General features: G+C 42.3%; 1 protein-coding gene across 4 annotated transcripts in view; it reads right to left on the bottom strand.

The window, feature by feature from the left end:
• Window positions 1-5364: 5364 nt before the first annotated feature.
• The window catches only part of LOC125269988 (cholecystokinin receptor), a 55263-nt gene continuing 33542 nt past the window's right edge, over window positions 5365-27085 (bottom strand). For 2 of the 4 annotated variants that reach the window (XM_048193131.1, XM_048193132.1), the window contains 5 exons: window positions 26830-27078; window positions 15370-15631; window positions 13047-13174; window positions 8555-8596; window positions 5366-7522 (listed from right to left, as the gene is read on the bottom strand). In XM_048193131.1, coding sequence (XP_048049088.1) covers window positions 6993-7522; window positions 8555-8596; window positions 13047-13174; window positions 15370-15631; window positions 26830-27078 — 1211 coding nt within the window. In that variant the 3' untranslated portion in view covers window positions 5366-6992. Of the gene's footprint in view, window positions 7523-8554; window positions 8597-13046; window positions 13175-15369; window positions 15632-26829; window positions 27079-27085 lie in introns of all 4 variants that reach the window. The other 2 variants (XM_048193129.1, XM_048193130.1) reach the window with 2 other exon arrangements.

The raw sequence follows: 27085 nt of genomic DNA on the forward strand, positions 1-27085 counted from the left end.
TTTTTTTTTTCTTTCCTAGTCTTGTTTACACAATACACAGATTAAATTTAAAATCCTTTCAAATTCCTACAGTATTACACAAAAGTAATGAAATGTAACCATAGAGTAGATAGCAAAACACCAACATTCATTCAAAATGATAATAAACAAATAAATACATACAAATAAAATAAATAATAATCTTCTTTGTGTTATACAACCTGAAATATATTTCAGGCATTCAGTCCAGGACACATTTTGATTTGTTTGGTTGATTCTCTCTCTCTCTCTCTCTCTCTCTCTCTCGCTCTCTCTCTCTCTCTCATTTAAAAACAATAAGCCTTTGTATTCCAGCAATAACTTGTAGAAAAATTTTAGTCTGTGACAGGGTAATGATACATAATTTATAACACTAGCTAAACCAGCTGCAACTATACATGGCATAACCTACATGGAGACACACTTCTGTAGGGCACACAGCTATGGATTTTGCTATAAGTTGGCGGCAGCATCCATTCTTACATTCGGGATTTGCTGTATGGAACATGTCACCACAGTTGCTGGGGTGGAGACATTAGTGCATGGATATCAGTAGATATAATAAAGGTTACACTTTACAGTAAGGTTCATTAGTTAAACATTAGTTAATGTATTAACTAACATGAACTAACCATGAGTAATACATTTGTTACTGTATTTACACATTTTTGTCAACGTTAATACAATTTGTTCATGTTCACAGTGCATTAACTAATGTTAACAAGATTTTAATAATGTATTAGTGAATGTTGAAGTTAACATTAACCAAGAATAATAAATGCTGTAGAAGTGCAGTTCATTATTAGTTCATGTTAACTAATGAACCTTACTGTAAAGTGTTACCGTAATAACTTCCTCTAGATGTCTGGCTTCAGCTCTAAACCTCTGGAGGTGGTTATACCTTTAGAAAACATATTTACCTCAAGAGTATATAACATTTCTGGTCACACTTTATATTAGGTGTCATTAAGTACTATGTACTTGAATTAAAAATAATGCTCTTATTGTGTTGATGTTGTATTGCAACACACTTTTGCTACTATTAAGGTGGGATATGGGTAAGCTTAGGGACATGGTTGGTGGTATGGGGAGGTTTAAGGGTTAAGGGAAGAGTCAAATGTATAATTACAGATGTAATCATAGAAATTAATTACAGCTGTAATTACATGCAAGTAGGTTTAATTACAAGTACAATGTAAAACATGTATGAACACAATAAGTGCATTGATTATTAGTTTAAATGTTAGTACATAGTAAAGACAATATAAAGTGGGACCACATTTCTTTATTACTATTTTTTTAATGTATATTTGTGTCAGTTATCTTAAACATAGCATATTTACTAAAAATATTTAAAAAATGAATGACTTTAACATTTATGTATTTTGAATTATATAATAATAATGTATATGTAATTCAAATGAATTTATTTTATATTATATACAATTTTTCAATTTAATAAAATGGCCTTGTGATATAATTGCAATGCACATGTACATATATAGATTTTTGTTTGTTTGTTTTTTTTAATGATGGATCTCTCCACCAGTTATTTTGCTCTGTACAAATTATTCACAAGGAAAATACAAGTCCACTAAACATAGCAACTATGATTGCGAAAGATTAAATGAGCATATGCTCTTCAACTGTTTTATTATAAATGCCACCCTATCTCTTTATTTACACTTTTTGGTGACTGGCAATTTTTGGAGAATGTCACTTTAATTAAATCTCAAATTCTTTGATGTGATGAGCATAGGTTTGCTATTTGTTGTAGAAAGCACAATCTGTCATCAGTTTGCATGAGCCAGTAATAGATGATGATGATGCTTTCTGAGTGAAATCTGTCCACTGCCTTAGTAACAGATGCTGCTTAATCCTGGTTACAAGGCTGTGTTAAGCTGCCTGCAAAAGAGATGAACGTTTTAATACATCATCTAAAAAAAAAAGGTTTAAAGACCTTTTGGCTTGACGTGCACACTGCACATGAATCCAATCTCTCAGACTGACCATCATTTTGATGCAATTTGAGTCGTTTGTACAGATAGTTTAGTTCATATCCAGTGTATATAAATCAGTTGCTGTAGGCAACTAAAATTTCCATCCGCTCATGTCCATCATGACATGTTGCTGTTATTCAGAACTCCTGAGGCAAATGAGAGTGACAATTTGAATGACATTTTATACATTCATGCATATATTTTGTTCATAACCATTGACTTCTACTATAGTGAATGCCACATAATGGGAAAAGGTGAGAGAAAAGTCTATTCGTACAATACTACACAATTTGTATGACGTTACAGATGCAGTCATACTGAGATTGCAATAAAAAAAAAAAAAAGATTTTTTGCAATCTCAGTATGACTGCATCTGTAACGTCATACAAATTGTGCAGTATTATACAAATAGACTTTTATGAATGTGGTTTGGATTGGGTTTGTAAAAATCAGATGCCATGTGTTTTTGTCTGACTACAAATGCTCTTCTGACTAAACAGATTTTAGGCAAATATACAGTCTGTGTGAAGTTGGCTGCCTTAGTGCTTATTGTCATCTTGACTGATGAGGCTGATAAACTTTTATTTTCATCATGCTAACTTTTTTCATACAGAAGTGGCAATGTGAAGCATTTCGAGGAAAGACGCTGCATAGCTGAGAAGAGCTGAGAGGTTGTGTATGTAATCTAATGAGAACACTTGAGTTGTCTGTTGGTTCATCATGAAGAATGTGCTTAGTTTAAGCTTCAGATTATATCCTATTAATCAGAAGAGAGCTGTGGGCCACAACAATGCAATGTGTTCGGAGCTCTCGCCGTAGACTTCTCAAACACACCTCTGGGAAATCAATGTTTTACAGCCCTTCCATTTTCAGCCATAGCACCCAAGCTTGAGAGCATTTACAAAAGTGAGACGCCTCCAGACGGAGGCAGGCGCAATGATGTCCGACTAATTAAAGTATCCCAGCTCATTTGTGAAATGTATTTTCCACAGGCATAGACGTTTGCAATCTCCAAACGCTTATTGTTTTACTGGAATAAATGGCAGATGTTGTTGCTGTCTGTTCAGACGTATTCATTTAAGTGTTTAAAGTTTAACTGATTCCACGTTCCACTAATCCAAAAACATTATGTCAAATGTTTCCTTCATGAGAGCATTTCCTGAATGAAACTAGCCTGTTCTGTTTTGTACTAAAAAAAAAATAAAAAAAAATAAAAAAATCATGGGCTATGAAATGCACAACAGTGTTATATCCATATTATCCTTCACAAATGACATATGTGCACCTACAGCAGGCTATGCTACGTTTTACTATTGCTTTCACAGTTCAATAAGCATTCAAACTCACTAAGTGCTAGTTACACTGTATAGGTTTTTCTCTTGCTTTGGAACTTCTTTATAAATGTAGAAGCTTAGGAAAACATGTTGTAGCATGCCAGTTGTTTTTCTTAGGAAACTCATGGTTTCTCAGTCTGGATCCAAACCTGATTCAAAACATCTTCACAGGATGATCTGTACCACTGGTTATATATTGGTTTTCTTGGTCTCATGAAAAAAAGGAGTCATGATGGGCTTGGAAAGGTCAGAAATAAATGCATCTACTGAACTCATTTATCTTCCAATTAGAATAAAGCTGAAACATCTGCTGAACAGATATCCCTCCAAACCCTCTTAAAGACTGAGTGATGTAATACAATTTAAAGATTGGCTCATATAAAAGCATTTTGATCCTTTTTCAAAGCATGCAATCAGGAAGAGTTCAAATGATCAGTTTCGACTACAAATGCTGTCACCTTTTCCGATCTAAAAATAACACCCTGAACTAATAGGATGCTGTTTTAAAATGTCAGAAACAAGTGAATCCGACAACATTGTCTGGGTGATCTCATAAAAGTAATCTTTGTGTGTGATCCTGAATACCGACCCATTAAACCAGGCAAGAGCAACACAGGGGAAGGATGCTATTATAACCCTGGCTGGTGCATCAGGGAAAGTTTGGATGGCCAAGCGGCATAAATTTAATGGGGGAATTGGCAGGTTTTAAGGGCTGCTGTGTGATGGGCGGCCATCAGGGCTGGGTAGGCATGTGGATAACAAGATATCAGTATATTGTTGATATTGATCACTGCAAAGTAGTTTCAGGGAGCAAATGCACTTTGATTAGAAAGCCAAGGGAAAAACAGAGGAACATTGAAAACAGGGAAGAAAGGGACAAACATTTGGAAAAGAGTAGGTGGCAAAATAAACAGAAAAGAAAGTAATAGGAATATTCTGGGAAGCCCTCATGTCCTTCCAAACCTGTAAGAGCTTTGTTCATCTTCAGAACATAAATTATTTTTGATGAAATCCGATGGCTCAGTGAGGCCTGCATTGCCAGCAAGATAATTAACACTTTCAAATGCCCAGAAAGCTACTAAAGACATATTTGAAACAGTTCATGTGACTACAGTGGTTCAACCTTAATGTTATGAAGTGACGAGAATACTTTTTGTGTGCCAAAAATAAAATATCTAATGATGAGCGAGTTCAAAACACTGCTTCATGAAGCTTTGAAGCTTTACGAAACGTTTGTTTCGAATCAGTGGTTCGGAACGTGTGTCAAACTGCCAAAGTCATGTGATTTCAGTAAATGAGTCTTTGGAATGACATGAGTCTGTGTAATTAATGACAGAATTTTCATTTTTGGGTGAACAAACATTTTAACTGTACCTATGATGTAAAGAAACATTTTGCACATAATGATGGTTGAAGTGAGCATGAGCAATGTAAAGTACAAGGACAAAATGTCATCTTTTAAACCAGTGTTTCCCAAGCATTTTTATCTTATGTATCTCAAATGTCAAGTTCAAAGTCATCAAGGTTTTAAAACAAGCCTTATTGCTGAAATGTAGTTCAAATCAGTCATGTAAGAATTGTTTTATGACCAATTTACACAAATTGTTTCATTAATGTTGCCTATTATTTGGTTTTCCTTCATTATAAAGGAACTGAAAAACATCACGACATGAATCAAGATTAGTTATTCAAACTAATATCTGTTTTATATGTATTAAAAATCGAAAATACCCCTGGGATTGACTTAAAGTCAATGTGACCACTTACTAATAAGTTGTAATTTTAGTAATTATAATGTTTGGATGTGAATTGCAAATGATTCAATTTTCAAAATGAACGGTCTACATGCAAATTAATTAAGGATTGATTGTTTTACAGTTTAGCTGTGAGGACTATTCAACATAGAGGAAGTAGACTGTAAAAATGTTTTCATCATTATATATATATATATATATATATATATATATATATATATATATATATATATATATATAAAAAAACTTGTATACATCCATTGAACATATAACTTCCTACTTAATTTTATGAGTTTCAGCTGTTTTTTTTTTTTTTTTTTTTTCATCAGTAATTAAAATCAAAGTTGCTGAGAAATGAAATGCAATGAACTCATCACTACAGGTTGTCACTTTGGCAGCACTTTAATTTTGCTTAAAGTCAGCAATCAAATGGATGTTTTCAATTTTAGTGGCTTGACAATTGTTACAGTGACTGATTCAAGTCTCACCTCCCATGAGTCCCATGGCAGTCAAAAATATCTGACATTTAATCAAGCATCTCTCTCTCTCTCTCTAAACTGCCTCAGAAACATGTTCTTTTTTCTCTTCTAAAGAAAGAGAAATGGAACAATTGCAAATCAGGTTTCAGTGATATTATTTGATGAGCACCATCTGAGAGGACCTTAATAAGTTTGTCTATAAAATTTATGAGGACATGTAAAAGTAGCCATAAATCAGTCTGTGAGATTATGACAGCTCTGCATGAATTCATCCCAATCAGGGGTCTAAGGTTGAGGTGACCTGCATTTACCGCCACTCAAGTCACAGATTGTGAAGGCCATGAAGGACATCTTCGAAAAAAAAAACCCTCTTTGGCTCCAAAAAATGGGATGAAACCAATTGCCAAAAGCATTGTCTTGTCTAGCAACAGACTACCATCATTAACCACTGCATTAGGTATTTGTAATACAGCAGAATTGTGACTTTTACTGCAAGCCTTTTGGCTCAGACTTGGGAGAGGTATTACATGTCAGTGTTCAAGAGTTCTGATCATTTCACATAAGTGAAATCTTTATATTATGCAACTACTACCCAAAAGAAAACATTGATCTTTTTAAAAAACATTGCAGGCACTTAAAAAAACAACAAAAGGATAACTTAACATAAAATGTCTAAGTCTGGCATTCCACTAGCTATTTTCAGTCATTTACATAGTTGTTTGAGAATCAAAGGACATTAGTGCATGTAGCCATCTCTCAGTGAATGCTAACAGCTCCAGAAACTCTGCTACCTGCTGAGATCATGGTCTAACTGACTCTAACAATAGCATTTTTGACATTATCATTATCACGATAAGGCCAACCAGTGGGCTTCTTCTCATCTTGAAGAACCACTGTCAGGCTTGCTTCTGATCCAAACCTCTCCTCAGCAAACTCTAAGCCACATACATCAAACGCTGATTTATAGTGGTTGTATAAGTGTATGTTTTTCTGGGGTTCTGCTATACCAAAATGACATCCTAAATCAGTCAAAAAGAAATGCTAAGTCATTTAGTCTTTCATTTGCATTCTTAAAGAGTGAGAGTAACAGACCTTCAACAGAAGAGGATGAGGTTGATGTAACCTCTCCTACCGAGTTGTTTTAGGTCAGCTTGTGGGACGCCACCTTAAGTATATACATTTATACAAGTCTATAGTGAATATGTAACAACATGAGCAATCATGGATCATAAAACAATGACGATGATGATGTAGCATGTGGTATGATTGGTTGCAAGTAGGCGATAAACAATCTAAGGGTGTTCATTTGAATACAGCTACTTCCTTTTACCATAGTGTGAACCTTGACAATATGTCAGCATCAACTCCAATTCTCCTCCATCTTTCCCAGCCTTGGTCCTCTGGGAATCAGCATGGTCCCATTGTGCTGACAGTGGTGTAGTTGAATTTAGACATGGACACTCCGGTGGCAGTGACCTCATCGTCACCTTCCCTGAAGCCTCTTCTACGGCAGGGCCAGCAGCAGCAAGAGAAAGTGGTGAGAAGTGCCTTTCGAAAACGCTTGTTCATAAAGCAGTAGATGATGGGGTTGACGCAGGCAGATGTGTAGGACAGCAGGTGGATGAATGAGATGGGGGCTCCAGAGAGAGCCTTGTGGGCCGAGGGAAGGTCAAACGCTTTCCAGGTGTTAACGGAGTACAGGGGCATCCAGCAGATGAAGAACATGGCCACGATGACGATGAGCATACGGATCACTCGCTTCTTTGCCATCAGTTTAGCCTCGGAGGTGTTGCTGCGGGGTCGGTCCACCTTTGCGGAGCCAGTTGGGGTGAGGGCTGACATCTCCATGGAGTTGGGCCTCTTGGACACCTGGATGTAGCAGCCATCTCCATCATCGGTGCTACATAAGACAGTGCCGCTGATACCATTTTTCATTCCTAGAGAGGAAACATTGCATTTTTCTTAAAAAGAAGCTCTGAGAGAGTACTCAGATAAACACACATCAAGAGGACGTTTACATTTTGAAGCAGATTTGCATTTCCTGAATTTACTGTAGTCCGTGCAAGGCGGCAGCAAAAGAAAAGTGTTAAAGTTTTAGGTAAGTTCAAGTTTTAGGATTTATGTATTTATTTATTTAATTGTAAATTAAATGCTATATTGGGGGAATCCTAAGTCAGTATGCAAATAAACTAAAAAAATCTTAATTTATAAAAATATAATAGTGTGGTCTTTGCTGGTTTCATACATGAATGCATAATAAAAATGTAGATCAATCGGATACATTCCATTTGAATTAATCTTAAATAACATTTATGAAGACTGACTTTATTGATAAAATGTCATTTCAATTTAGCCAGTATGTTAAGCAGTTTGAGTAAATTAATTGTAGAAATTTGTGCGAAAAAAAAATGATACAAATACACTGTCAAACCCTATAATAATGAATCAAATCACTCATGATCAAACTCTTATGAACTGTTATTTTTAGACAAAACAACTCACAAATCAGTCTCAAACATGGCCATTTCTCAATATGCATTCTTGTCTGTACTTGTGTTCTTGTGGAATTGTGAAACATCATCAGTCACTACCCAAGTACTATTCCAATTCAAAGTTCACATCTAGCCAAGGACAGTTCAAATCCCTAGATGTGTTCTTGATCTGCCCCTTTTATCGAGGATGCACTTGTGCGGACTTGAGAAAGTCAGGTATCCCAGAATGCATCTCGCACTATCCAGCAAGCGTCAATAGCAGAAAACCTGCCTAATTTAAAAAGTAATACTTTTATTATGTAATGAAATATAGTTTTATCAGGTGAGAATGTAGTTGTTTAAAGCTCAAATTTGTTGTTTATTAATAAAAATTATAAAGCACCTATTTGAAAATTTGATCTGATGTTTTTGGAGTTGTGAGATCCATGCGATCACCGGGCGCTCAGTGCTCATGTACCCAGCTGAGAACAGCCTTACCTCGGCTAGTCCTTCTGATGATTGCCGCTGGCTCTGATGTCTCTGTAGTGGTTAAACATGAGATATAAATTCATCTTGTGTATATCTAATGGGTGATCTTTGGTCTCATGAATCTATAATTTATAATTTCTGGCAAATCGTTTGACTTAGCCCAAATATGTAAAGTTATGAAACGTCACTTTGCCCTATTTAACTTTACCGCTGTAGGTCTGCTATCGCTGACTTTGTATGTTTGACTGAATTGTTTGCTTTATTTATTATTGTATAGCTCATTATACCTTTTACTTATGCTTTTATAATGGCTATTATTGATCATAAAAAATGACATTTAACAAAAAAGAGACATGGTTGTGTTTTATGTTATATTTTATTACAGTAAAGATAATCAGAGTATGCAGACTACGCACATATTGCCTGAACCACATATGTTTAATATTTTTTAAAATGCAAACAAAAAGAAGCAGGGCTATGTTTTATATTATGTTTTGTTATAAATATACATGCAGTGAAGATGATCAATGAATGCGTTGCCTAAAAACCATATTTGTGTAGCTATTAATATGTTTAAGATTTTTTAAATGAATGCAAAAAGTGGCAAAGTGGTGTTTTAAAACATATTTCATTTTATTGTTGCCTAAAATATGCATACAGAGATAACTTCTCTGGTTAGTGAATCTAACCTCGGTTAACCTCGGTACAGCTGATGCTGACACATTGTGTAAATACCTTTGTCCTTATTAGAATATCGAAGCCTGATTCGCTTAACGCCATTGCATTGCAATGGCCAATGGCGCTCAACCGCGTAAAAATAACGGGGCATGGTGCCCTTTATAACACGGTGCAGAGCGGCATTATCTCTGAATCTTTCAACTGAATACTAAGACCTGAGCAAAGAAAATGCAAAGAAGAATGTCTCGCTCCCTTCTTGCAGTCAGTAAACGGAGATGTTCCCTTTTCAGATGGTCTATCGACGTTGCGTACAGCCAGTGCTGAAGCATTGGAGTACGTATACAGTCACGCCATCTTATTGCAAATGCGGAGACATAATAATTCAGTGTAACATAAGCAGAAGAAGTACATATGCCGCCTAGGCATGATATTCCTTTATAATGATAACTCAGCTAAGCCCGGCCTATCATTGCAGAGCTCGTTAGGAGTTTTTATGCTCAAGCCAAAAGAAATCAATTGAAGGGGGTCTCCTGAATTTGCATACCAGTGGACCTACTTGAATCCCGTGCTCCCAGACAGGGAGGGCGGGGCCAAGACACTCATTGAATGAGTGCATACATAATATCGAGAGCAGATGATGTGAAAACAGCGCTAACTATCAGAAGCATTGACAAGACAATTTATTATGCAATTATTTAGGGTTCAACCATCTTGCACCACGTAAAAACTTTATCACCAAATCACTCTTCCTATTGACTGCCCATCAAATCCATTATGGAAAGCTGATATAGCAGCCACATGTACTTTGATTGTAGAGGGCATGCGGCCATCATCTAAGTGTTCTTGCAGAAAGGACAAAACACCCTTTGAGTCGCACCAGTCAATGAAAACCTTCCATTTCACCTCAGAAATAATTTTAATCACCTGCTGGGACAATGAGACTGAAGCTGGGGAACTCCATTGAGTGGCCAGATGTGCATGTCCCACAACCTCAAGTTGGGTTGCCAGATCGAACCATCTTCTTGAGACAGGAGGTCCTTCCTCAGAGGAATGGGCCCTGGGGGGTCCGACAGCATTTCGAGAAGGTCTGGGAACCAGGGCTGAGTGGGCCATTTCGGTGCAACTAGCAGAACTGACTCCTTCTCTTATCTGATTCTGCACAGCACCTGATGCAGGATGTTCACCGGAGGGAAAGCATACTTGGGCGTTCTATACCAAGGGTGTGAGAGCACATCCACTCCCAGAGAGGAGGGCTCGGTCACTGAGAAAAACAGTGGGAAATGAGTGTTCGCTGCTAATGCAAAGAGGTCCACCTCTGCTCGTCCAAATATATTCCAGATCATATTCACATTTTGAGTGTGAAGGCTCCATTCTCACTGGGTCACTCTCTGCCTGGACAGCATGTCTGCCCCATAGTTCAGGCAGCCGGGGACATGAATGGCACAAATTGACAAAAGATGTTGATCCACCCATATTAGCGGGCTCATTGCAAGTGAGGAAAGAGAGTGACAATGCCTCCCTAGCGATTTATGCACGCTAAAACCGACAGCAAAGCTCTCTCGCGGAGGGAGCCATAATTAGCTAGTTGTCCAGGTAATTCACTATTCGTATTCCACTCAAACAAAGAGGGGAGAGAGAGCCGCGTTCAAGTACTTGGTAAAGGTGTGTGGGGCTAGAGAGAGGCCAAAGGGAAAGACCGAAAAATTGATAGGTTATGCCTTCAAAGGCAAACCTCAGAAAGTGCCTGTGGCGAAGGACTATCTGAATGTGGAAATAAGCATCCTTCAGATCCATGGAAATAAACCAGTCCCCGGGTTGAACGAGCGATAGATTCGCGTTCCTTGACAGGTACAATCTCCACGTACTGAAGGCTCTGGCTGAGGGTGGGGCTTTTGGGCTGGCTCAATCCACTGCCATGGACAAGGCATTGTTGCCAGTCTCCTTGGGGGCCCCAAAGGATACAAAATCACCTGCACTCGACAGAGGGCGGAACATGGGCTCTGGGTAATCCACCTGACGGCTGTGATCGGGAGAGCGGGGGAGCGCGGGCATTGCGCCGGCATCAGCTTGCTGCCAACCACGCTGGTATCTGGCACATGAGGATGCTGCTTCTTTCTCCGTGGCTCTGGAGGAGGGCTTGGTGGACCTGAGGTGGTTGCTTCACCTAGTACGAGGGCTATCCCCCTATGGAGAGTCCTGACACTCGTGGTGTTGCAGTGAGGGCATTTGGGCTCCTCAATGGCGACTTCCAGGTGGGTGCAGCCCAGGCAGTAGACACACTTGTTGTGATCATCAGGGAGCTCTAGAGGTCCTGCACAGGTAGAGCAAAGTCTAAATGACATAAATAGCTTCACCAGAGTGCTTAAGATGATTTCTTGCAATAATAATCCACTTCTTGCAATGACGGTGAAGGAGAGGCTTCAAATTAATCAGGTTTGAAGGAGAAAGATTCTGAGATAATGCCGCTCTGCACAGCGTTATAAAGGGCGCCACACCCTATTATTTTTTATGTTTTTGAGTGCCATTGGCTATTGCAATGCAATGGTGTTAAGTGAATCAGGCTTGAATAATCTAATGAGGAGAAAGGTGTTTCCCACTACGCCGCTGTATGCAATGTAGATATCATCTCGAAAGGGAATCGGAGCTGAGTGATGCTATCAACTACGCAGAATCACTAGACTTGTGTCCCCCCATCCTCGGGAGTCTGTTTTCCTGAGTCAAACTTATCAAGTACAAACTACCAAGGATGCAATTCCGAACTTTGCATACTTGGTATTGAGAAACACCTATAATTTTAGTCTGAATTGATCTAAAGACTCATTCACGTTCAGTGCTTCAGTCAGAGCGGTTCTCGGCTGAATCCACATCCTGTAATGTGTGTGTACTTAAGGCTCATGAGAATTAAATAAGCATACTGAGTTTGAGTTTTGAAAAGTATTTTGTAGCCTAGTATATATGACCAATTTCGTAAGGCAAGATTTTGCTCCAACATTGATCTAACTCACTTGCCTGTAACTTTGTAGTAATCCTGAAGACCTTGATTAGCTTGTTCAGGTGTGTTTTGTAAGGGTTGGAGCAAAACTCTGCAGAAAAGAGGACCTAGAGGGCCACAGTTAAGAATGCCCACCTTAAGGAATTGTTAAGTGGAATCGGAATTGTTACATTCCTTATGATTCTCAACCCTTGTGTATTTTACTAAATAATAACCTTCATAAGACCCCACAGCAGGTTGCATTTCGACTTTCTTGAGTTCCCTCCTTTTGCACAAATTGTTACCAATAAAAATGGAAAGGAAATGACATTTTGCTAATTCAACTGAAAACATCTTAATGGGTAGATAGGTGACACAGCACCAGAGAGTTTGAATGCTAGATTACTGCAGCCCAGGGGAAATGGGGGCATATTTATAACATTAATAGAATGTGATTTAGTCAGAACAGCGGAATTCAGGATAGGACATAATCAAAGCACTCCAGCGGATATTAACATCTAAGGCCTCCATCAATAAGCAATTTCAAGGAAATATTCAAGTTTATATTGCCTGTTCTTTTCTTTCTTATTTTAGGGGCAGTTACGGAAATTTTGAACAGCTGTAATTATCTTTTTGAAAGTCCTATAGGTCACATTTCATTACTTAGGAAATTGAGTCTCATTCATAAACAGATGGCCACGACTGTACACACAGACAATTAAATCCTCAGGGCAGGTCATGCAATATGTTCACAGCAACTAGCACAGTTAATACCTTTTGGGATGGTCTGGGGCTTACTAAAACATAACACTAAATCAGACTGCAATGTGTTATTGCCTTCATAGGTCTCACCGCATTGTCCCTTCTTCTGTTCCAATTCGAACTGTATTCCACGGTAGAGCTCTCGAGATATGAGCCCGTAAGCAATGATCATCACTACTCCAGGAATGAAGAACAGAACAAATAGCAACAGGATGCACCTGAAACAAAGAGAAACCTTTTGAAACTCCCCATCATTACACAAGCTTGCTTGTATATTTCCCCAAGGATGGCCACTTGTGGTCTGATTTAATGAAACATGTTTCACCTGTATAATTCAAAGCATTCTGTTAATTCTACCACAGATTTATTCATTCTGATTTTAATTATGAAGGAATTTGCATATTATAATTATGGATAAATTTAAATATTAATAATTAACATCAGAAGTTCATAGCCATGCATTCGCATATCTTGAAGGGGACATATTTGCGATGTGCCTAACAACATATACCTGTGATAAAATTCCTGTAATGCCCAGCCTATCCTGGCTTATTTATTTAACAGAATATTCAGAAAGAATATGTAAAGTGTACAAGCAGACTCAGAAGGAGAAAGAGAATACTGTTTTAATCCCTTACTGTCTATGTAGCAACAGATGTCATATAACATGAATGTGCCTCAAGAGGCATCCAGCTGATGTTTAAGACCCTGGCTCCTTCTCTATGGGCCCAATCATACACCCGGTGCAATGCGGTGCCAGGCACGACCCAAGTGTTTTTTTGCTAGTTTCAGCCTGACGCAGTTATTTTCATGTCCTGCACCACATTGTTCTGAATAGCAAATGCATTTGCACTCATTTGTGCGCTCATGGGCATTCTGGTCTGAAAACGAGGTGTGTTCAGGCTCATTGTTGGCGCGTTGCTATTTTGAGGCAACTGAAATAGTTTGCGCCATTGACAAACTGAAACCTGGTCTGAAGTCAATGGCGCAATATATATATTTTTTTATTCATTTTATTAGAAATGATACTGGTTTGATCCAAAGCACTATCATAGCGGTTGCTTCATTATATAAAAAAGCTAATTCTTGTTAGCAGGTCCTCAACCCAGTCACAAGCTTAACATTTCACCACAACGGTATTCAAAAAAAAAAAAAAACGCTAACATAAAAACTTTTACATAATAGAACAATAAACTTTATAAAAAAAATGCATAAAATAACACTTTTTCAACATTTACTCTCCTATTTTAATGCTTCAAAATATAGTTTGTTGGCAGCATGAAACTGTCAGAGCTGTGGTGTAGTGGTTTGTTCATGTGCTCTGGACTTAAGTTGGATTTGGGTCTGACTTGCGACCTGTCCTGATCGCAAGTGTCTCATGCATGAAGGCTATGATATGTTTGAATGACCAATAGAAGATGAGGGGAGTGTTAGTAAAAACTAACGATTTTCATTGTTGACAAGAGTTTGCCACACTACAAGTCTTGTGTATTTTATATGTAATTAACCCTTAAATGCATGACTGTTTCGCCAATCATTCTTACATATTTGGGTCTTTATCGACCCGGATCAATATCTAACACGGAAGGATCTCTACCTGTCGCGATAATATAAAACTCCTCTGATATTAGAGTAACAATTACAGAAGAATAAAATAAAGGATATTTTGTTACCTTTTGGAGCTTGAAAGGGCTCCATTTGATCAGATGTTTTATGCCATCACCACTGTCCTCATCAGAGCTCATTTCCCAGTAAATTCAGCAAATAATGGGCTAGTTTTATGTTTGAGGTCACGAATATGAGCCCATTCGCGATCTCAAACGTATTCTCAAAACTATATAATTTTCAACATCTTCAAAATCAATATTTTGATCGCTAACAGCTTCACCAGATCCATCCAGTAAGAGTTACAGTCATATTTGATTGCGTTCAGTACTTGCTCTGCAGTAAATCGCTGAGCCATTTCATGTTTGTTTTATTATTTCGTTTTCTGTCTGAATGAGTCGTCATTTCAGCATTGTGTATCAGACATTGCCACCTTGTGGAATAAAGGTGAATTGTACTTTTTCCGTCATCTAAGATTCAATTATTGTTGTGCAGAAAAAATATACGTACACTCATACACACCTCGGGTTGTTTGCGACCCTATACAATTTTTACACAAAATGAATGCAAAAATAGGCATTCCTTTATAATTTTATGATTTTTTTCTTGTTATATTCTTTATAATAAATTGATTGAGGAATACCAAGAAGGTTGATGTCTAACTTTAAAAAATGAATGAGGAGGAGGGTAGTGAATGACGTCCCGGGTCACTAAAGACCCGAGGTATGCATTTAAGGGTTAACCCAGTGTAAAGCACTGCCCCACATCCATACACCATAAGTGCATTACTCTACACATGAGCACTTACCACGCTTGCTCCACCTCGCTCTTTGGCCAGTCATGGCGGCACATGTGAGCTGTGACGTTGTTGGATTTGGTGAACTTCACCAGGGTGCTGAAGATGGGATAGGGTGTCATAATAAGGAAGGACAGAACCCAGGTAGAAGCGATGACTTTGTAGGCGTGGGATCGGGTCTGCCATGCCCGTGACTTCAGCGGGTTGCAAATGGCACTGTACCTCTCAATGGCTATAGCCACCAGACTAAAGGTAGATATGCAGACAGAAATTCCTGTGATAAAGCAGAAGAATGAAATATTTATTTAAAAAATTGGTACATTTACAATGTGTACAATTGCACAAACTAGAGTCTAAAGCTAAAAGATTGTATCTAAATAGTTCATCCACCAAGTTTTCTGATTCAGTTGCTCTTATCGATATATGTATTCACTGCACATCTGTTATTTTTTTTCCGAAAGCTTGACGCCTTGCAAAATTGAAAGCAACAAATCCTTAATACATTCTCCTAAAAATACAAAGCGTGAAACACATTACAAAATGGCTTTCTTGTTGGTGAACGCTGTAAAGCAAGATTTCCGAACTGCCCTTCATGTTTGAGGAATTACTGTCCTGATGCCCCAAGAGCTTTGATCTGATCTCGCCCTCCGCACCAGAGCTCAGAGCAGGGAAATTGTTCTTTGCTTTACAAATCCCCTTCCTTTTCCACCTCCTCAAAAACAAACAGTGGGAGGGAGGTTGTGGTTGGCACAGCGTGTTGGATGTGCTACCCTGTCGCACTTCGACACTGGGTGGGCCTCGGGCCACTCGCACACACTCAAGCAAATAAGATCTGCTCTCTTCTGAACTATGTCAACTCCAGGGCCACCACCAGACAGTGACCATAATGCTGAAGAAAAACATCCTTTAAAAACGCAATCTGATCTCAAGTAGAAAACATGACAGTGTAATTGTTTTCAAGCCACTATACCTGATTCGTTTTTTTTTTTTAATTTATTTATTTTTTTGTGAATTTGTGCCCGTGACTTTTGTGCAAATGTGCTATAATATACAGTAGTCTGCTGCTGTCCTGCTGCTAGTCTTAAAGGTGCCCAAGAATGCTTTTTCACAAGATGTAATATAAGTCTAAGGTGTCTCCTGAACGTGTCTGTGAAGTTTCAGCTCAAAATACCCCATAGATTTTTTTAAATAAATTTTTTTAACTGCCTATTTTGGGGCATCATTAACTATACACTGATTTTTTCAGTCGCCGCCCCTTTAAATCGCGTGCCCCCTGCCTCACGAGCTCTCGACTATATTACAGCGCATTTAAAAAGTTCACACAGCTAATATAACCCTCAAATGGATCTTTACAAGATGTTCGTCATGCATGCTGTATGCATACATCGAATCATGTGAGTAAAGTATTTATTTTGATGTTCACATTTGATTCTCTATGAGTTTGAGGCTATGCTCTGTGGCTAAAGCTAACATTACACACTGTTGGAGAGATTTATAAAGAATGAAGTTGTGTTTATGAATTATACAGACTGCAAGTGTTTAATAATGAAAATAGCGACGGCTCTTGTCTCCGTGAATACAGTAATAAACGATGGTAACTTTAACCACATTTAACAGTACATTAGCAACATGCTAACGAAACATTTAGAAAGACAATTCACAAATGTCACTAAAAATATCATGCTATCATGGATCATGTCAGTTATTATTGCTCCATCTGCCATTTTTCGCTGTTGTTCTTGCTTGCTTACCTTGTCTGTGCACAGATCCAGACGTTAATACTGCCTTTCCTTGTCTAATGCTTGAACATGGGCTGGCATATATGCAAATATTGGGGGCGTACACCCCGACTGTTACGTAACAGTCGGTGTTATGTTGAGATCCGCGTGTTTTCCGGAAGTCTTTTAAACAAATGAGATTTACATAAGAAAGAGGAAGCAATGGGTTTGAAACTCAATGTATGTCTTTTCCATGTACTGAACTCTTGCTATTCAACTATGCCAAGATAAATTCAATTTTTCATTCGAGGGCACCTTTAAGGTTTTTTTTTTTTTTTCTTCTTCAATCTATTTGTGTTAAATCTGACCTTGGCATTGTATCGGTTGTTACTGGATGAGCATTGACTTTAATTTAGGGAGGTAGTGATCCATGAAAAAGTGCAGCTCAAGCTGGGTGTATTCATACGGTGAATGTGATTTCACCAAGTACGACATGTTCTTGGATCAACATCTTTGTTGATCCTGGAACAATATTCCACTCAACCAATCAGATTTAAGGGACAAGTTTAACGTTTATGTCAAGTTTAGGCTTGCATGTCAACAAACAAAAATCGGCACACTGCCACTGCTGCTCTCAAAATTTATTGAAAAGACAATGTTTCGACCAAAAAGGTCTTCGTCAGGTCAGGCAAACAGTAAAAGTTTAGGCTTGCAACCAGGATTAGGTGCTTCTACATCAATGTTATTCACCTATCTTTCCCCTCTGATTTTAGGGATAAGTTATGGTTAGGATTAGGTTTAGGGGTAGGAATAGGGCTAAATCTAAATTTTCAGACAGGAATGTTGTTCCAGGAATATGTCTTACTTGGCAAAATCACGGTGGCCAATTTCTCAAAGCGAGAATCAGTTCCAAAATCTGACATCCTAGTAAATGTATTTCAAATAAACAGCAGTCTCATGTACAAATTTGACTTGCATTATATATATATATTGGTTCACTGGTTTATTTTTACAGGATGTGCTGTTTAGGAGCCAACAACTGGGATCCTGTACAAAGAGATGTACAGGAAACACCAAATAAATTAACTCTATCCTCACCAGCTTTTTTTAAAGTTGCCAGCCACCATTAGTGTTTTTGATCATTTTCACAAAAAAAATAATAGCTCCCAGAGCCAATTTCTGAACATGCAGTACATAAAAAGAACGAACAGAGCCTCTGCTTAAAAAAAAAAAAAAAAAGTTTTATTCTAGCTTCATTCAAAAAGCTGAGAATTTTATTTTTTTTTTTTCCCAAAGACTGCAACATGCATAAGCAATGCTTTTGTCGTTTGTTTCTGCTTCTTTTTTGACTGTTTTAATCTGGACATTCTCGACTCTTTCCGAAGATGTGTAATAGCACTCCCTACCATATAACAGTGAAAACAAGACTTTGTTACAATGATATATATACGTACTCTAGTAATAACTATAAATTATGCATCTAACCCTGAACCAAACTCTAATCCTAACCCTAACCCTATAGTAAGTACATGTTGTTAAATATCACTTAAGTATTTAATGTATAATTACACTGTAATAAGGACACTTTGAAATAAAGTGCAACCACACTTTGTTTTAAAAAGTAATTGTGATGTGGTTGATTGGCTCATGAATATTAATTAGATCATGGATATTAGATATGCACACAATTCGTTTAAAATGACTTTTGAATGTTTTGATATAAAATTGACATTAAAGCTGCTGTAGGTAACTTTTGTAAAAAAAATATTTTTTACATATTTGTTAAACCTGACATTATGTCCTGACAGTAGAATATGAGACAGATAATCTGTGAAAAAATCAAGCTCCTCTGGCTCCTCCCAGTGGTCCTATTGCCATTTACAGAAATACACCGCTCCCGGTAAGAAACAACCAATCAGAGCCAGGAGGTGTGTCTTAGCAGTGTCAATCAATCAAGCTCGCGTGCGCGCTGATCACACTCCTGTCATGCACAGTGTACAGGCGTCAAATTCAAGATTACCGGTGTGCCGCAGCTTTGCTTATGGCGAAATAAAACGATGTTATATGCAAAGGACCACCCTGAAATCTACAAGAAACCATGCCATACATAATTTGTCAGTCCTGTTTTGAAATTATCTTAGTTGTGTAGTTCTTAAAAAATTAAACAAATCAAGCAGGGATACTTACTTGTCAAGCAGAAATGTGGCTGACTCTGCATCGGTTTTTAATCCGTTCAGGATACATAGCTCCCTCCACCTCGGAAAAGCCGCTCCGATATTTACCCTCGTTTTATTTCGGGCTCTATCTAATTCTTTCTTTTTGGCTTTTTTATCATCGTCATCTGTCTTTTTCCGTTTACCCGTCTTTATTTTATGAGCAGGTGCCACTCGAGGAATTGGCAGTTTGGATTGTTTTTCCGCCATAAGCAAAGCTGCGGCACACCGGTAATCTTGAAGCCTGTATGCGCTGGCGCTGTGTATGGGAGGGGTGAGATCAGCGCGCACGCGAGCTTGATTGATTGACACTGCTAAGACGCTCCTCCTGGCTCTGATTGGTTGTTTCTTACCGGGAGCGGTGCATTTCTGCAAATGGCAATAGGGCCACTGGGAGGAGCCAGAGGAGCTTGATTTTTTCACAGATTATCTGTCTCATATTCTACTGTCAGGACATAATGTCAGGTTTAACAAATATGTAAAAAAAATTTTTTTACAAAAGTTACCTACAGCAGCTTTAACTGTTGTTTTGGCCATCGGGTCTGTAGCAGAGTATTGCTTATATACAGCTAAAAACAACTTGCTCAGTTTACTTTGTTAATATTATATACTACAACACAGTATTTTTGTCACAGATTCATTTAATTGTGCACACTTAAATTTGTAAAAAAAAAAAATGAAAAAAAGTTACTTTTTACCATTTTTACCAATGTTACAATTTGTGTTGCACTACATGAATCATTAGCGTTAACTGAACATGGGCAGAGAAGTTTCCCTCATGCTTTGCATGGGACTAAATGGGCAGAGTAAATGTTGAAATTAAGTGTTATCTTATGGTTTTTGATCAAGATGAAAAGGGGAAAGTTGATAGTGTTTACTGTTCTGTTATGTTGGTGATTTATGATAGTTTCTGTTCCCTTTCGATACTTCACTCGTACTGCGTATGGGGAAAGGTCTCCCTTTTTCCCCGCAACTGAAGCCTTTTCAATAACGCAGTGTAACTGCACCGTCATTGGTTCACTCATAGACAAGTTGTTGAACCAATGACGGCGCGGCATAGCTGCGCGGCCTATGGCGACAAAGCGCGCGAATATTCCCGCCGAAATGGGCGGGGTTAAGGGCTATATAAGCCGGCGTTTCGCCATAGGATTTCAGTGTTTTTCTCCTTCAGCGACGACCTCATCATCTCCTCGCTGATCTCCGCCTGAAGCCGAGAAGCTCGCCGCCTTCCTGACTGCTCTCGCCGCCGTCTGAAGAGGCTCCCGCAGCGGACTCGCCTGGACTCGCCGGACTGAGGACAGCGCCGGCGCCCTCTCCGACTGCAGCGTCAGCGCCGTCGCCGAGTCGCCGCCTCCCGCTTCCCGCTCCCGGCCGCTTCCTGTGTGTCCCCTGCCGCCATCCGGCGCGCCGTCTTGAGAGCTTCACCGCGGCTTAACGCCGCTCTAAAAGAGCGTATTTCAGCGGTTTTCACCGCTTCTAGAGCTTCCGCGGCCCTCGCCGCTCTAAAAGAGCCACCCAAGTGCCGTTTTCACGGCAACGGCGTCTTCTCAGATGCCCCGCCACTCGTGTGGCACGTGCAGGGCCCCCCTGCACGACGGTGATGGTCACAGCGAGTGCGTCGCTTGCCTGGGCAAGCCCCATGCAGACGGCGCGCTCGCTGGGGACTCATGCCCGCACTGCGAGTGCATGAGTCTCAGTTCCCTGCGCTCGCGGGTCGCCTTCTTCACGGAGGGTGATCTCGCCGCTCGCGCCCTCCCGTCTACTTCCTCCCGCGAGCCGGCTAGGAAGAGACAGCGGGGCAGAGCGACTCAGCGCCAGGAGATAGGCGAGCTCACGCCGGCCCAGCTCCCGCGTGCCTCGCCCTCTCCTCCGAGGGAACCCTCTCCTGTCCTGTTCTCTCGGCCTGAGCAGCGTCCCTCTGCGGAAGCGAGTGACCTCGTCTCATTCGGTGGAACAGACGACGAGCAGGACGACTCCATGTCTCTTGCGGCTTCCGAAGCAGAAGTGTGGGCTGGCGAATCGGACGATCCCGCCCCCCCGCCTCCCTTGGAGCCCATTGAACATGGCCAGGGCATGGATGCCGAGCTCTTCCGCATCCTATCCAGAGCCGTAGAAGAGCTGGACCTCGACTGGGCCCCACCAGAGGAGCCGTCGCGCAGTCGCCTCGACGAGTGGTTCCTGCCTGGCCGCCGCCAAGCCCCTCGCCAGCGAGCAGCGCCCTTTTTTCCCGAGGTCCACGAGGAGCTGACGAAGTCGTGGCGCGCCCCGTACTCCGCCCGCCTTCATACCACGCACCGCTCCGCCCTCACTGCCGTCGACGGCGCCGAGGAAAAGGGATATGAGCACCTGCCACCCCTTGATGAAGCAGTGGCCGCTCACCTCTGCCCTCCCGCGGCTGTGGGATGGAAAACTAAGAGGTCACTCCCTTCCAAGCCCTGCCGGACTACTTCCACCTTAGCTGGTCGAGCTTACACTTCGGCAGGACAGGCCGCCTCTGCGCTACACTCCATGGCCATATTCCAAGTCTTCCAGGCCAAACTCCTCCGCTCTCTGGACGAGTCTGGGATTGACGCGCCGGCTTTCAAGGACCTTCGCAGCGCCACTGACCTTGCCCTGCGAGCCACGAAGGCTACGGCTCAGGCCATCGGCCGTTCCATGGCCAGCCTGGTAGTGTTGGAGCGCCACCTGTGGCTTAACTTGACGGAGATCAAGGACAATGACAAGACGGCCTTCTTAGACGCCCCGGTCTCTCCCTCTGGTCTCTTCGGCCCTGCAGTGGATGGCTTCACTGAGCGCTTCACAGCGGCACAGAAATCGTCTCAGGCCATGAGACATTTCCTGCCAAAGCGCTCCAGCTCTGCTTCCAGCCGCCCCAGGACTGCGCCGGCTCAGCAGCACAAGCCCGATCCACCCGCAGCACCGAAACAGTCAGCGCCACCCAAGGAGCAACGCCAGCGCTCGCGCTCTGCCAAGCGCTATCCCTTCCCGAGACGCCAGGGACCCCGGCCCAGGATTGTGCTGGACCCGGTGCCTCCGAAGTCATCCTGATCTGCCAGGAAGGAAGAGGATGGGGAATCGTCCCGTCGCGACCGGACCACCCCAAAAGCTCCCACGAACATTTTCCCCTCCGCCTCGTTTAAATCCGGGCGTGGGAAACATGTTTCAAGTGACAGCTGGGCCCACAACTGTTGCGCCCACTCCAAACGCCGTTTTCACGGCGAACAAATTTTTATATCATCAAAAAGAGAGCAAATTTCCTCTTCCGCTACTCTCGGTGTACAACCCCCTCAGCGGCGGTCTGTCACACGATATCATTCAACCCCTTGCCACTCGGGCCGAGGCTTGGCAGGCCATCCCCGATGTGTCAAATTGGGTCATGGGGATCGTAACTCAGGGTTACTCGCTCCAGTTTGCACGCCGGCCCCCTCGCTTCGGCGGGGTGCTTCAAACTTTGGTCAATCCGGACGACGCCCATGTCCTCCGAGCCGAAGTCATGACGTTGCTAAGAAAAGGGGCTGTGGAAATAGTTCCCCCCGCGGAAAGCGAGTCAGGCTTCTACAGCCGCTATTTTCTGGTCCCCAAGAAAGATGGTGGTCTCAGACCCATCCTGGATCTCAGACTTTTGAATCATTCCCTCATGAGACGGAAGTTCAAAATGCTGACGCTGAAACAGATCCTCGCGCACATCTGCCCCGAGGACTGGTTCTGCTCGCTGGACCTGAAGGATGCGTATTTTCACATCCAGATAGCCCCTCGTCACAGACGATTCTTGAGATTCGCATACGAGGGAGTGGCATACCAATATACGGTCCTGCCCTTCGGGCTGTCTCTGGCTCCTCGCACTTTCACCAAGTGCATGGACGCGGCACTTTCCCCTCTCAGACAGGCGGGAATCCGAGTCCTGAATTATCTCGACGACTGGCTCATTCTAGCCCGTTCGCGAGTCGAGTTGGAACACCACAGATCCGTGCTCCTCAGCCATTTACAATGCCTGGGTCTCAGGGTCAACGCAACCAAGAGCTTGCTGTGCCCCACTCAACGAATCTCGTTTCTGGGAGCAGTTTTCGACTCAGTCCATATGACGGCAGTAGTCTCGCCAGAGCGCGCTCTGACGATTCAGCAGCTCACAGCCTCAGTCAAGAACAGAGCCTGCCTCCCTCTGAAGTTTTTTCAGAGGCTGCTAGGGCTAATGGCTTCCGCCTCTCCGGTACTACAGCTCGGCCTTCTTCGGATGCGGCCTCTTCAGTACTGGTTGAAGTTCCGGGTTCCTCCCAGCGCTTGGCGGCACGGCCGCCTTCGCCTCAAGGTCAATCAGGCCTGTCTTCTAGCCCTGAAACCTTGGACGAACCCTGTATGGTTCAAGCGCGGAGTGCCCTTACAGGCGGTCTCACGAAGGACGGTGCTAGCAACAGACGCCTCCAACTCGGGTTGGGGCGCTGTGTGCGACGGCAGACCGGCCTTCGGCTCATGGAGCCAAGAGGAAAGCCATCTGCACATCAACTGTCTAGAGATGCTAGCAGTGATGAAGGCCCTTCAGTTCTTTCAGGCTCATTTGACAGGGCGTCACGTTCTAGTCCAATCGGACAGTATGACAGTGGTGTCATATTTAAACCGCCAGGGCGGTCTCTCGTCCAGCCGCTTATGCGCTCTGGCGAAACGTCTACTGGAATGGGCTCTTCCAAGGCTTCAGTCGCTCAGAGCGACTCATGTCCCTGGCAGGAACAATCTGGGTGCAGACATGCTGTCACGGAGCAACGTCCCCTCCGACGAGTGGACGCTCCATCCCCAGGTTGTCCTCAGGATTTGGGAGCTCTTCGGGAAGGCAAAGATAGACCTCTTCGCCTCAGAAGACAACTCTCATTGCCCAACATTTTTCTCGAAGGAGGTCGACGCTCTGGCCCATTCATGGCCCAGCACGCTCCTTTACGCTTTTCCTCCGATCGCCCTGATCCCTCAGGTCATCAGGCGCATCAGAGAAGACCAGCACAGAGTCCTTCTAGTGGCCCCGCTCTGGAGGAACCAGATTTGGTCCTCGGAGCTGTTCAAGCTCTCTCTGAGAGCCCCGTGGCCGATCCCCCTGAGACGGGACCTCCTCTCTCAGGCGAACAGGACAATCTGGCACCCACAGCCGGAGCTCTGGGCTCTGCACCTCTGGTCCCTCGATGGGAGCCTACTAACCTCCCCAGGGACGTCCTAAATACCATTTCTCAGGCTAGAGCGCCGTCCACGAGACGCCTCTACGACCAGAAATGGTCGGTCTTTGCTGACTGGTGTTCGTCACGCAACATAGACCCAATGGAGAGTGACGTATCTTCTATACTGTCTTTCCTCCAAGAACGCTTGGAAATGGGGCGCACCCCTTCCACGCTCAAGGTTTACGTAGCAGCCATTGCAGCGTTCCATGCTCCTATTGCTGGCCAATCAGTGGGACGAAACGGACTTGTCATCCGTTTCCTGAGGGGCGCTAGGCGATTGAATCCTCCTCGCCCCCTCACCGTTCCCTCCTGGGACCTGTCTTTGGTCCTCAGGGCCTTAAAAGGAGCCCCATTTGAACCAATGGGCTCAGCCGACCTCAGGCCATTGACGCTAAAAACTGCCTTGCTGTTAGCACTGGCCTCGGTTAAGCGTGTTGGCGATTTGCAGGCCCTCTCTGTGAGCCCTGCATGCCTCGAATTCGGGCCTGGAGACTCTAAGGTCGTTCTGAAACCCAGGCATGGCTACGTCCCTAAAGTGCTCTCAACTCCGTTTAGAGCTCAGGTCATCTCGCTCTCTGCTCTGCCCCCTTCGACGGAAGAGCAAGGGCTGGAGTTACTCTGCCCTGTCAGGGCATTGAGGACCTACATAGAGCGATCGCAGTCTTTCAGACAGTCAGATCAGCTCTTTGTCTGTTTTGGAGGCCGCACCAAGGGATCTCCGGTCTCAAAACAGCGCATTTCTCGTTGGATAGTGGACGCTATTACGCTGTGCTACTCCTCACTGGGAGCCAAATGCCCCATAGGAGTCAGAGCCCACTCCACTAGAGGGATGGCCTCCTCATGGGCTTGGTCCAACGGAGTTTCCATCCAAGACATCTGTAAGGCGGCCGGCTGGTCTTCGCCGTCCACCTTTGTCAGGTTTTATCATCTCGATGTCCCGACCTTACAGGCTCGAGTCCTTTCAGTGTGATTAGCGGCCTCAGATGAGCTCCGCTTCACGCTATCATGGAAATAAATTTCCTCTAAGTGTAACGCAAGGGTTCGGTAAGGGCTTGCCCTCTCGCTTGTCTTTTTGGCCCCCTCTCAGGTGTCCAAACTTCAAGCTATATCGTTCCCAGCCGTGGCACGGCGTGGTTGAATTCGTTCCCCATACGCAGTACGAGTGAAGTATCGAAAGGGAACGTACTCGGTTACTAACGTAACCTCGGTTCCCTGAGATACGGAACGAGTACTGCGATACTTGCCGTGCCACGAGGCTGCGGCTTCAGGGTCGTCGCTTCAGTCGAATGACACTGAAATCCTATGGCGAAACGCCGGCTTATATAGCCCTTAACCCCGCCCATTTCGGCGGGAATATTCGCGCGCTTTGTCGCCATAGGCCGCGCAGCTATGCCGCGCCGTCATTGGTTCAACAACTTGTCTATGAGTGAACCAATGACGGTGCAGTTACACTGCGTTATTGAAAAGGCTTCAGCAGCGGGGAAAAAGGGAGACCTTTCCCCATACGCAGTACTCGTTCCGTATCTCAGGGAACCGAGGTTACGTTAGTAACCGAGTACGTTATGTTGGCACTTTGGGGATGCTTGTGTTTAAACTATACTGTATGTCGCTTTACTTGTTATACAATTTACTGCGTAAATGATGGAGCTAGCAATGCCATCATATTTTCTTGGACTTTACCATGCTTTATAATGTAGTTTAAAAAATACACTTAGCATATTAGCGTGTGTTATTGCTGGCTAGTTGTAAAGGGATTCGAGAGGGATTTTTTTTTTTTTTTTTTTTTTTTCTAAAGATTTAATTTGACATCTCATTTTTACTGGGCTTTACTCAGTTCAGTTAGGTTTCTGCTTTCTGTGTTTTAGTTAAGTTTACATGGTAATTTTTTTCCGCCATAAGTGGAACCAATTGAATTATGTTCAGCCAAAGAGTTATGTTTTTGAGTGTCCAAAATAATAATCCAAGCAATAATTCTTAATCATTGAGGGTGGACAGCATTGGCTACTTTACTACACAATGCATCAATTCAGTTATAATGCTTTTTTCCATCATTTGATTATCATATGATGAATTACTGCTGCCACGATTGAGGGAACATGTATTCAAACAATATTAAAAAAAATCAAAGAATGAGTGTTTGCACAGAAAATAATGACTTAATTTAAATGTTCATGCCACAGCAAGCATTTCAATGCTGATTGCACCTGGATAGACTAAACTGAAAAGTGAAAAAAAAAGGAATATCTTTAAAATTTTTGAAGACATAAAGTTCTGCAGATTTAGGGAATAGTGCTTGAAGCTTGTGATATTTACCAGTGTACGTGAAGAAATGACAGTCCATCTTACCCATAAGATAGGCCACGATCTTGCACATGGCAGCTCCAAAGATGAAATCCTCCAGCAGGTTGGGAATAAGAGTGAAGGGCATGCAGACAACAGCCATCATAAGATCACTAATGGCCAGGGAGAGCAGGAATGAGTTGGTCACCGTCCGCATTCGCTTATTCACCACTAAAACCACAATGATGAGCAGATTACCAAACACGCTCAGCAGGAATATGAGAGAGTATAGCAGTATGCGCAGTGAATCCATTTCTGAAAG

This window comes from Megalobrama amblycephala, linkage group LG6 (assembly GCF_018812025.1).
Source record: "Megalobrama amblycephala isolate DHTTF-2021 linkage group LG6, ASM1881202v1, whole genome shotgun sequence".
In the NCBI taxonomy this organism is placed as follows: Eukaryota; Metazoa; Chordata; class Actinopteri; order Cypriniformes; family Xenocyprididae; genus Megalobrama; species Megalobrama amblycephala.